Below are 13,486 nucleotides of genomic sequence, written 5' to 3' on the forward strand. Positions count from 1 at the left end.
ACAGATAACTGCAGATATTAGGAATATAAAAAAATAAAAAATGGCAGTTCACAGCAAAATGTTAAGCGGACGGATGGATTTTAGGTTATGCAGTGAAACTGGCAAATAATTTCAGATATGAGGGGGAAAAAGTTGTTTAAGGTTTTTTTTTTATGCTTTTCAATCATGTTCATTTCCATCCTATTCTTTATCATGATAGGTTTATATGAATTACAAACTGGTGGGACAAGATCTATTTGTATTTTAATTGCAGATTCAAAATGGACTCAAACTGTCAGAAAACCATGTGAATTGTTGCCTCTCTTAATGTGCTGACTCAATAATTGATTGGCAATTGGTCCAGGTGGGTAAGTCTTCTCGCTGCTGGGGTGCATGTATATGATATTTAACAAACCCAGTGGAATACCTTGTCTGATCGGGAGTGTTCCACTCGGATCTCTCTCTGAAAAAAGCATAAGTGTAAAATTCCGGTTGAACCAGTAATAGTGGTTCGGAAAACATTGTTTTTCTTTTAACTTTCAATTCTCCTAAGCATCTGAGCTTCACAACCTCTAGGGCTATTGCCTTTCTCAATCTGTCCCTGGAGGGACAGGAATTATGGTCCCTGTCGATTGAAGAGAAAGGGATGTTATTCCCCTGTCACCTAGTGGCCGTGCCGCCATCCTCTCTGCCCTGATCTACGGCCCGATTCACCCCTCTTTACCCCCCTCTTTTTCTCTTCCCCACTTTGGCTCATCGTAAGCTGCCAGCATGTCGTTGCCACGGGCTGTTGAGATGCATATGATGGAGAACAGTTCTGGGGAATGGAGTGGCAAGACTGATATTGGTTTTGTGCTACTGTTGGCGGCTGCTGTGTAGTGGTGATGCTTCAGGACTGAGGTGGTCAGTAATGATGTTTTCCAGTTATAAATACAGTTAATAAATAAATGCAAGAGGGAAAGAACACAAAATATGAGTGACAATGAAATAAATGTTGCTCCTGCTTATGGCCTTTGAGGATGAGGGAGCAGGCATATGCAATATTCGATATTTACATTTCTTTGCTGATCACAAAAATTAAAGTAGGGAACATGCAAAAAATTTGAATTTGAGAGGGCAAACACTTTTTTTTTTCTTCACAGCAACGTATGTATGTGTCATTAATTAGAAAGAGAAAAACAACAAAGTTGCAGTGGTAAAGGGCACTCATGTGACTGATGACTAATGTGATTTGTAAATTTTGTTGGAATGCTTGGAAAAAACTCATGTACGTACAGTTTGATTAAAAGCCCCTCTAGGGATAAATTGTTTTATTTCTCTGGGAAAGGTACCAACTAAGAGTAAAAAAAAATATCACAGCCTGCAGACAGCACCACCAATGAACACGAGATCAATATATCCGCCACGTGCTAAAGAGATGACTCAGAATCATAAAGGCCAACACTCAACCTCCTTTAGGCCCTTGTGCGCCATCCTGACTTTTGAGGGTCTTTCTGGGTGAACCAATAAATAAATAAGCACATAAATACTTTGGATGAATAACCCAAGAATGGAAGCCCATGTAGCTTGGCCATCCATCATCCGTCCTATTACCACGCACTCAGCGGCACCTGCAGTATGTATAATGCAGTCAGCCTCTGTAAGCAGATACAAATTCAGCATGTTCACAACCTCAATTTGTTATACTTGACAATGCCACAGCTTCTGCTCTGTTGTTACTCTGAATTATGAATAGATTTTCATTTTAAGACTTAGTAGGTCGGTGGGTGACATCGACGTGTTCTTATGCAGAAGAGCAGTATAAAAAAAAAAAATTGCGCAAGCTTTGCAGCAGCTGGGAGAATATGCATAAATAGTTTCTCTTAAAGCCACAGAGTTTTTTTCATGTTTTGATTTGTTTCACTTGATAATGCCAGTGCATACCATGGCCACCCTTTGAATGATTTCTTTCAAAATAATCAAAGGGTTTTGGTGTGAATTTGTGACATGATGATGATGATGTCCAAGCCAGTCTAACAAAAACATAATGGCACAAACCCATCCAGTTAATCCCGTATTTGGCAATCACTTTGAAAAACATAACAGATCAAATTTGTGAGTAATAAATTGAGGACAGTTGTAAAGAATTTTGAATCTATTATCTTTTGAACCTTGTTTGCCCAGACCAGATGTATATTTAATACATCAAGAAGACAATGAACACAGGCTGCTACACACAGGCCAAATTATGCCGGAACACATACACATCACATCTGCAATGTGCATTTTTTCCTAGTGAGTAATCATGAATGTAAATTCTGCAACAACACATTCTTCCTGTTCATCCTGCGAGTGGCTGAAGATCAAGATCTTTGTCATCACACAATACAATACCCAACACAAATATACGTCACATATGGTCAAAATAATTTCAAATCTAAAATGGTTATTTAAATGATGATGGATTTGTTTGAAAAACCTGCAGAGTAAATATAAGAAAAGTGGTGGGTGTGTTTGTATATTCTGATAAATGGGAGAACTAATGAATATATGAACATCCACCAAAAATAAAATAAATGAACTCTACTTCTAAATAATTCCAATATTATAGGTATTGTAAGTTGTTAACGGTTGAATTTTACCATGGTAGTTTTAAATACCTTAATAACATGTGGCACTTTGTCAAAATGCGCCAAGATCGAGAATTACAGAAAATATGACATGCATTTTTTTTAGCCACACTTAACTTAGCGTTTTTAAGTAGGCGATTTCATCTCATACAATGCAATTGTAGAGCCTTGACCATGACGACCGCTCTCATTCGCAAAAGCTGCATTCCAGAGACTAAACAAAAATGTGAGTGCCCATAAAATAAAAACATCGTTTGTATTTTCACTCCCGAAAGCAGCACACAAATTACACAGTTAAAGTACAAATCCATGTGGCACATGCAGCAGACACATCAGCAACACTGCATATGCAGGTTGTATCTGTGAATATATATAAAAAAATAAAAATAAAAAAAAACTTGACAATATACATCAAAGGGATAATTACCCGAGCCACGCAGTTTGAAAATATTACAACTTGACATTTCCATTATGGCACAGCACTTATCATGACTGTTATGATGAGGACCTGCACATGGGGAAATGGTACCCAGATGACACTGTCATTACATTGTTGGGGAGCATGGGATCCTGTTGCATGTCAATGCATTGGGCTAACTATGCATGACAAGTTTAGTTGTATCGGAGACGGCTACATAAGAGGACAGAGCCAACACTATAGTGTTGATGGCAAGCAATCTGTGTCATCACTTAACTCACTTTAAATTCTCAATTTAATTTCAAAATCCTCACTTTAAAGTACTTCTCACTTTAAAATCAGAATATCTACTTTAAAGTGAGAATTGTCACAAGATACCTACTGGATCTCTGCTCATTGAGATGGATGCTTTTAACAAATGAAGAGGATGACACCAGCTCACACAGCTCCTGTTTAAAAGAGCTCGCAACCTTCAACTTAGCCATTGTGTGGGGCCAACTCATCAGGCATGCAACACTCATGCACATACACAAACACCTACATAACCTTTCCCCTTTCCACTCAACCCCCCTACCTTCCCCACCACAACACTTCAACTCCTATTCTCATTTTGCACATGCCCTTTTCTATTTCTTTCTATGTGTTTCTTCAATAAATACATACCTTTCACATCATCCCCAGTCTTCCCTACAATATGCAGTGCACAAACACTAAACAGTAAAAAGGAAATGGGATATAAAATATAATATAAAAGCATATTGAGGGCAGCTTGTCCTTGCAGTTACATATCACAAAATAATCACTCAGAGAAAGAGCTTTTGAAAGAACTATGTGTTCTGCTAGTAGTCCACGTGTGTGTGTTATGTAGCATTACCTCTTATAACTTTGGTTCTTCTTGTGTGGTTTATTCATATTATTAATTAATATTAGTTGAATTCTGTTTTTAATTGACAGTGAACTAATGCAGAATGTATAGTTTGTTTATACCGTGTTTAATATTAAAACTTTTAAATATCCCTTATCAAATGTACTTACACTTTGTGCATTTTAGTCCTTATGTAACATTCAACAGTGCGATGATGAGTTGTCACGAGCATTCCCCCCATCAGTGTGTCCTTGCTACATTTAATATAGAGCAAGCCTCTACTGTACTGTATGTCTGAGTGCTCGGCCATAAAGTCAGTCAATCATGCAAACGCAATTTGCATGTGGTAACATTGAAACGGGAGTAGATTGAAGCAGCAAATGGTCTGAATAATCTCATCTGACAATCATTTATTTTAGTGATTGTGTTACATTAAACACATTATTTGTGATGCAGGGCCTCATTTGTCTGCTTACAGGGTGGTCTCATTCGCATAAATGTGACACAGGCAGTGACACTAACTGTGCATTGAGTGAGTGAGCGAGGCATTAAGAGTGTCAGGGACCATGCAAATCACCTGCAAAAAAAAACAACAACGCTGCGTATCGCAGAGTCAGGGCTACACGTAATACATATAACTCCAATGTGGTTCACAAGGTAACTTGTGTCCATACATTTATGTTTGGAACGATTAATTTTCTGTTTAAGTTTCACACCTGAATATATGCATCAATGTCGAAGATCATAATAAACACTACAAATTCTTGCAAATTGCATGCCAATAAACAAAAGGCTCAACTTTAGGGCTATGCTTTTTTTTTTTTGTTTTTTTTTACATGGTCACACCTTTTAACTTATTTGAGGAAAAAGTCAAATAGGCCTACATCGGAACATTTTTGGGGGAAGCTGATCATTTTGTTATTTGGTTAGGAGAGTGGTGTTAATTGGCGGTTCCTCAAATTAGCTACATGGAATAGTAAGTAAAATTATACAGTAAATATTTGACATATTGTAGGATGTATAATTGAGTTGATTACAAAAGCATTCATGTAATGCTTATCACTCAGCAAACTACTTAGCAATGTTATGATGATTAGAAACTAAGCAACTGACATCACAGATTGACTGAAAAATATATTTATGGCAGGTATTATCTACTCTAGCTACCTTGAAATATATGTCAGAACTTGAATGTGTGACGCCAAACCAGAGATTAAACTCTACCTTAACTTTACCATCTTGAATCCGGTAACTCACACAATCAAGTGTATTCTTAAGACAGCTGATTCAGATGGATTGATGTCAGCGCGTCTGGTTAGTGTTACAGTGAACCGGATATTTCTGATGTCTGATTTCACTCAACAACTACACGGGGCCTTGCACTAATGCATCACAGATAAAGCCAACTGCTGAATAGTGGGGAAATTGCTGGTGTTTAAATGTCATTTTCATGACTGTGATATTTCGAAAACATTGACATTGGTAAATAGTAAGTACGTTTTTAAATTAAAGGCCTATATAGACCAATCCGACGACGGCCAAATGTGACTTATGCCAAATCCCTGTGGCATCGGCTCGACTGTCGGCAAGAAAAAAATTCAATTACGCAAATACAGTGCAACAGACGGTGATGCTTACCTTTTTAAAGAGTATGTACAGAAAACTAATATAAGCTACATAGTTTATATATAATAGCTGCAGGGTTACGTTATAATCAGAGGAGTCTTGGACAATTTCAGTGTTGCTGTAACAAATGAATTGTATTGCTCGAGTAACTTACTTGTGGCACTCTCTTCTTCCTTCTGATGATTTTGGGTGTTGCAGTTATGGAAGGTGGTTGCCTCCTCTGGGTTGGAGGTTGCTCCTGCTGGTAAACTGATCTGACGAGAGCAAGTGCCTGAGGTGGATGGACGGGAACTGGCACAGTTCTGCAGCCAAAGGAAGGGATACATCAGTACAGGAGAATAGGATCAGTTCAGAAAGAGTTTACTTTTTTTTTTTTTTTAAATGAACAAATATAGACGTGCATTTACCACCTTTTCTGTTGCAATAATTCACTTCATTAAATTCATATTTGAATAAGATTCTCAAAGTAACAAAATTCAATTAAACTAATTCAATTTTATAGAGTCTCAAATGTATGCCAATAAAACAAGACACAGCATATTTTTATTTAACCCCCTGAATTAAATTTGCCTCATTAGCCTAATCCCTTACATATTAAGACACCATACATCGGCAACTCATGTCGTTCATCTTCAAATGACCCCATATATGCAGTAATACTAGCAAAAGCTTCTTCATCTCACACCGTGCAAGGCACAATACCCAATCCTGTGTTTTACAACAAGGGGATATATGGGGGCATGTGCGGTCATCTAGAGCCAAATGCCTCCAATGCAACCAAAGGACAGGTGGATACGGTATTTCAAAGAGGATTTATGGCACAAAACAGCATTAGCTAAAAACCGTCAGGTGGCAGCGATAGCTAAAAAAATGCATTCTAGTAGCGGAACCCAGCAAGATTGGAAAACCACCACCTCAAGAGCAAGCAGTAAAAATGACAGTAGATGGTGCAGGGGGGACATCACTGATGCCGTGAGCAGCCAATATATCAAGCTGCACCAATGGCAAGGGGCCCCATTAGCCCCCAATCCAGTCCAGCAGACTCATCTGATCTATTTATTTATTTATTTAATTTCTTCACATTCTTACAGTGTCAATCTCGAAGGTGGCGGGGGCGTCAAAGGAAGTGGAGGGGCACATGAGATTTTCAAAATCAATCTGCACTTTGTAATGGATTCATTCCTTTTGCAATGACCTGATGAGTGCAAGGTGGGAAATATTGGTGGGTGTATATGTGTGGGTCAGGGTGCGGTGGGAGGGATAGGACAGAGTATTAACAGCTGTAAAGCCTTCACTCACAACCGAGGAAGTGGAGTAAACTTGATGTGATCCCTAATAAGGGACAAATTGCAATTTGTGTTTATGTGGTGGCGGGCAAAGCTGGGTGCTATGATGAGAAATTTATTTTTGGAATTGTCGGAAAAGTGCTTTGCTTAGGTTGACACGTACCACAAACACGTGGTCGCATCGCAGCAGCATACGGCGAGATATAAATACGGGTCTGACACTTTAATGTCAGGGGACAGCTTGTCCTGGATTAGAAACTTGTAACCCAGCACAGAGGTTGACATTGCGGGGATGAAGGTGCCGCAGTGGGCAGCGTAAAGGGGGGGTGGGGTATTATGGAGGGTGTGTGTTTGATCTATAGGGGCATCTAACATGGACTGTCGGCTAGTAAGAGGAGAGTGGATGTAAGAGGCTGTTTTGTGGCCAGCTCTCATTGGCATTGTTGCAGAGAGGATTTTGTTTCCCCCACAAAAAAGAAAATTGGAAAATTGAGTTTGCGGCGTGTGTGCAATACGCAACACACACGCACGCGCACACACACCGGCACGCACACACACGCACACACATACACAAAAGAATTAAAGTACATACTGAGAAATTAAGCGCCTTCCTCCTTTCCTTGATCCTGTTGACCGTAGTCCGGACCTAAAAGAACAAGAGATACTTCAAGTATGTCTGCTTGGTGAAGCACACTTTCACACCATAAAAACATCAATTAACTTCTATACAAAAATTTTTTTTTTTTTGAAAACTAAGCTGGCCTCTGTGGGTTCTGACAGCAAAAAGCTGAAACAACAAAAGAGTGTATGCCTACATGAGAGAAGGTGCTCTAGTGTGTCCCGGTGGCTAATGGGAATTGAAAGTGACACATAGAGCTGGAAAACTAAGAAGACGACTTCGAGATATCATCTGTCAACACAGAGCGGCGAGACCAACAAATGGAGCTATTGAAGGAGAAGGGACTGCCCTTGCAGAACAGATTACATTTTTATACTCCAGATGAAAACTGTAAGATCACCTATGAGACAACTGATTTGTTTCCACAATTGCAGAGTAAATTTTATACCTGATTAAATGTAAAATATCATTGCCACACTGTGGATAACTGTACAATAGATAAAACACAATTTTAATTTTTTTGATGTGATGTATAATTGCATAGCAAATTATTATTTTAAAAAATTCCACAATCGTTCACATTCACAAATTATTGCAATTAAAACAAATTCTTTATATATTCAGCGTAATCCATACCTGAAGCATTTAAAGACATATTTAAATATGCCTACAATCTCGTTAATAAATGCTGTTTGAAAAGAAATATATAATCGTATTGCTGGCTTGTGCTTTGCAGTAAAAATAAAGTACATGTACAGTTTATTTTTACACTATAATTTATTTGTCCCCAATTCAGCATCCATGGGTTATGAGATGTGTCAAATCAGTTCTGACACATTCTTACTAAATACATTAATCAAGATATACAATAATTATATTTATATTGAAATTCAATTACAAAATTAAATTAAAATTACCCTTGTCAAGTATCACGTATTTTAGTATAGCTTAAAATATTGATTTACTGCCTTTATTTAACTGTATTTATAATTGTCATTGTAATAATATTGTGAAGAACTAAATAGATGACACAAATAACGTGTGTGTGTGTTTCTGAAGAGACACTAACAAAAGCTTCACAAGTAAATTTGAATCAAGTGTTCATGCACATTGTCAGCACTGTAAATTTGTAGCGGGTTACACATAACACATAAGCCGCCATAGCGAATATGCATTATGGCTTCTGGCTTTACTACGTCTGAGCATTTCATAAAATATGACACTGCGCGCACACACACAAACACATGCACACACGCGTGCAACAGGCGCATATATTTTACAAGTATAAGACTGTCGGAGAGCTACATAATGAAGAAAGGCTCATGCAACTGCACAGTATCAACAGAGCTTGCACTGTATAATGAGCCTACTAATTTTGACAAGATGCGCAACAAGTCTAAATGCTGGAGACATTATCATCCATTATTTATTGGGGGGGAAGGACATACCAGAGATTTCACTGATATCAAAAGCAGCCTCCTGTTGCGGCAATTACATGACATCACTTAATGAATCATTTGACAATGAGGGGAAGGGCATTGTTTTAGATGATGGTTATGTGTTTAAGGGCTTGAGCATACACTCAAGGTTTCGCGATGATGCAAAGTTAAACAATTAACATATGAAAGCGGCTGACAAACACCTGCCGACATCCTTGAAGCTGATGGAAATAAAAGGTCATCAAAGCATTTTAATACAAGGTGACCGCCAAGGAAAAGCTAATTGCAATGAATAATGGGGAGCTATTCTCAGGTAATTAGTGATTAAAAAAAGAAAAGCACTGCATTTCGGGTACATTAGAGGCAAAGCCCGTTCCATGGCAAATTTATAAATGTGGAAATCCAGCTTCATGAATTTTTCGACACTGAGGCAGTATTCCTTATCTTTTCAAAATAAGTTTTTGCTTTTTAATTCAATAAATTTGGTTTAATCAACTCTAATCTGCTTCATGAGCAGAAAAATAATTTTGTCTGTTACTTATATTGGCTTTTTTTTTTTTTTTTTTGCATAGAGTTCACTTAAAATTTGATGGGTCTGAATTTCAACTTTTGTACTTGCAATACTGAAGACACAAAGGGAAAAGCTGAAGGGCGACTACCAAAACGCAATGGTTTATTACGTAAACTACTTTGGACGAAATATATTTGAGTTTATGGTAATTATTAAAACAACAGTATTATTTTAAAACTGGTTACCGCATACGGTAATGTTCCAATCAACTTTGAATTGCGATTTGGGACAGTTAAAAATATACAAAAAAAAAACACGACAGAATATATGACATCTTTAAAGTTTAGTATAATTATTTTTTTCTGCACTTATAGATGAATAGATGTATTTTTTTTATTTAAATTTTACAAAATACTACTGGCATTTAGTATAAGCACCAACTCAACATTTGCCAGTTTTTGAGTAAGTAGTGGCTACATGAACAGAATGTTATCTTCAGAGATTTTTGACTAAGAGTGATTTTCATGTGGTGAAACTCATCTATTAAATTGCATCTTTCTCTGTTGCCTTATCTAAATGGTAATAATGCAGCATCTCAGTCCGATATGTTCTCAGTCCTTCATTGCATGTTTCTTCCTCTGTCTTCCTCCGTACTGAGGCTGCTCGGTACCTCACTGGCCAACGGCTTTGTCAGGATTCTAAATGGAGGGCCGTGAGTTTAAAAACTTAAAGAGGCAGTGAAATATTAGGCAATGTAGGTGAGCAATGAGTGGCTGAGAACGACGCCGTGTCAGTGTTTAATGGTCGGACTCGGATGCATATAAGTTAGTCCAAGCATGAAGGGCAGTGGGACGCTTGCGTGGAAAAGATGTCCCCCTCCCTTCCATCTCAGCACTCCTTCCACCATCAACCGTCGCATACATACACACACGCACGCACACACGCACACACACACGTGTGCACTCAAGACCACCCCCACCTTCCCGCACACACACACACACACACCCTCCTACTTTCCGCAACCCCCCGAACCGGCACAGCTTTTAACCATGGAGCCCATCAGAAACTTGTCATTTCTCTCATTCACTGCGACAGCCTTGAGACACAATGCAGACTTACCTCTGTGTTGTACACCCCATATATCAGGAAGATGAACAGGCCCTGCAAACAGACAAAGAGAGAGGGGTAATAAGATAGGAGGACAAAGTTGTTACACTTGTTTTCTCTCTTATCAAACAAAAAAAAAATCAGCTCTAATGATTGGAGTGATGAGCAGTTTATGAAACGAAAAGTCTCGCTTAAAATGTGAACAGCTTCTCCAAACTGTGGCTTCCTTTGTGTCCTCTGTGATAGTGGTGTCATTCATTTCAACCTCCTCACAAAACACGCAAACCCAAACTAGAGCTACATTTTTTTTTTCAGTACAGATTGTGTCAGACAAGTGCACGCAAATGTAATACACACATTGCGAGTTCCAAAGTCTTACTAAAAGAGATGCACAAAAACACACACACAAAAAGCGAGCAACTCAAGCCCGTCAAAACCATCAAGGAAAACCATTGGAGCAAAACAGAGAATGGGAGAGGAGAAGCAGCATAATGAAAAGATGAAACATAAAAGAAGATATTTCATGTTCAAAGAACCCTGAACCCAACAATAACCTGCCCTTGAATGTATAAACCCTGTACTTTTGGTCACAGAGAAATTGTTGTTTTTCATTCGAAATTTTTGTACACGCAAGCTTGCGCATTCGCCTTCAGGCCATATTGTAAACCTGTTGCCGCTGTGGAAATGGTAACATATGGCACAAAAGAAGAAGCATGAAAAGGTGGGTAAAATCCTATAAAGGTCAACAGAAAGAATGGGTTCTTTGATAAGCCAGTCTCATTATGATTCAGTTCTAGTTCACACAAAAAAGAAAAAAACCTTTTACAAGTATTGCGCATCTTTTTTCATTGCATAACCTGAAAAAGAAATTATCAAGGTCCAATGGAAAGACAATACCTCTAAAGTACCAAACTTACCTAATGGCAGCAAGAATTAAGGAATGTTACATGAAAATGCGTATAAAGCTGTAAATAGGTGTCGAGTGTATCATTGAATTGAACCCAACTGTTCACGCATGCACTAAAAACGTGTGCACACATGTACACATGCACACACATTTCGCACATAATTTGCACTATTGCATTACAATTGCAATTCCCAACTCATTGTTTGATTACCATGTTTTTGATCATTGCTCATATTTGTAATTAATCTTATGTTGTACAGTGAACAAAGTGGGAAGAACATCCTGCACACATTAAGAAAAGTGGTCTATTAGAGAATAATTGAGTTAAAAATAGTTTAAAATGTTAAGTCATTAATATTCCCACTAAAAACAAACACAAACAAAATTGGGGCGCATTATTTAAATGTGTGTGCACTTTTCTTAACCAAGTCGTGTTTCTTTTGAACTCTCTAGCAAATGGTACAAATTTATGCATAGGATGAGCATCGTTGCTTTCAAAATATTGTTATACTGCACTTCAAACAACAGAGCATAAATTAATTAGCATCCAACTAATTAGGGAACAATTGTATGTTTAAAAAGTTAAATCCACCAAACATTGTGTTTGACCACAAACAATCATCTTCCCAAGAGTGGTGCAATGCAAAGAAACACAGAAAAATACATTTGATGCAATAAAGAAATGATTTTTTTTTTAAATACTTAGTGATGTGAGTTTGGCCCACACCATTGTAAAATCCACGAGCACTTTGTTGTATCAGTTTAATGTTTTTAAATCAATTTTATTTTCTAGCCCTAAATTACAAAGTCTTAAAGAGCTTCACAAGCCCACACTGATCCAAAAGCCGCAACCAGTTTTTGGGTTGTTGTCCTTTCGACATGTCAACCTCTGACTGTTGTATAACAACTGAGAGGAAAAGTGTCCAGTTAAACCATTAGCATGTGAAAGGGCCACATGCTAATACTTTAACTGGACACTTTTGCTAGACACAATTTATAACGGAAAACGCTCATTTAACACAAAAACAAAAAATGGGTGCCATTGCCGAAGGATTTGTGTGAATTTTCAGGAATAAATATTGATAGTGGCTGGTTTCATATTCCCACGTTTGAGAGATTTTGTTACAGTCCGATAAAACCAAGGTTGAACTTTTGGACCATAATTCCTGAAGATGTGTTTGCCGCAAACACGGCAACACTGATTATCACTTGAGGAATACTTGTTATAGAGAGAGGTACTGGGTGTCTTTTTTTTCAAGTGGAGTGGGGCCTTGAATGAAATTAGTGTTAGTGCGAACTGTTCAGGCATTTGCTTAACAGAATAGTAAACTGGATTTAATCAGAAACTCTTGAAATTGTGGTAGGTGTGTGCTGACTTACATTTAAGTTGTTTACAATTGGTTAATTCTGAACGCAATCACATTGGCAGTTATAAGATGGGTGTGCACACTTTTGCAACCACATTACTTCAGTTGATTATATTTTTTCCCATCTCCCATCTATCATCTTTATAGAAAATGTGTTATCACTTAATGTTAAATATAGGCAGAAAAAATAATACCGTATTTTTCTGACTAAATGTCGCTCCGGAATATAGGTTGCATTAGCCATAAAATGCACAATAACGTGAAAAAAAAACATACGTATAAGTCGCTCCGGAGTATAAGTCGACAAAATTCAACACCAAGAACAGACATGAACGAGCAACAACAGGCTAGGTATGCTAACGTGACATAAAAACAAAAGAGCTGAGAACGGGCCTGACGTAACATCCAGAGTTATTCAAATAACTATTACATGAATAACACGTTTATAAAACCATCTGTGTCACTCCAATTCATTAAATCCATCGATCGTCCTTTATGTCAACAATGGGTGTGCGCCGCTGACGGCGCTTGCACTTCAAAATATCCCACAGGCCCATATAACGATATATAAATTATATATCACATAACTATTATATAAGCAATAATATTATTAAACCATCTGTGTCACTCCAAATCATTAAATCCATCGATCAAATTCCTCATCCTTTGTCAACAATGTCGCGCGTGCGCCCTGACGTCAGCCTCATCATTATTCCACAGATCTAGTACATAACTATATTTTAGCGTTAACAA

The 13,486-nt window shown here is 37.8% G+C and overlaps 1 protein-coding gene across 4 annotated transcripts in view; it reads right to left on the bottom strand.

Annotated features, from left to right (window-relative positions):
* The window catches only part of LOC125969012 (adhesion G-protein coupled receptor D2), a 55,020-nt gene that overhangs the window by 17,589 nt on the left and 23,945 nt on the right, over positions 1 to 13,486 (bottom strand). For 2 of the 4 annotated variants that reach the window (XM_049720672.1, XM_049720682.1), the window contains exons 20-22: positions 10,472 to 10,513; positions 7,376 to 7,429; positions 5,652 to 5,799 (exon numbers count right to left, since the gene is read on the bottom strand). In XM_049720672.1, the coding sequence (XP_049576629.1) occupies positions 5,652 to 5,799; positions 7,376 to 7,429; positions 10,472 to 10,513 (244 nt within the window). Of the gene's footprint in view, positions 1 to 1,256; positions 1,617 to 4,264; positions 4,449 to 5,651; positions 5,800 to 7,375; positions 7,430 to 10,471; positions 10,514 to 13,486 lie in introns of those variants that run through there. The other 2 variants (XM_049720662.1, XM_049720688.2) reach the window with 2 other exon arrangements.

This window comes from Syngnathus scovelli, chromosome 10 (assembly GCF_024217435.2).
Source record: "Syngnathus scovelli strain Florida chromosome 10, RoL_Ssco_1.2, whole genome shotgun sequence".
Lineage (NCBI taxonomy): Eukaryota > Metazoa > Chordata > Actinopteri > Syngnathiformes > Syngnathidae > Syngnathus > Syngnathus scovelli.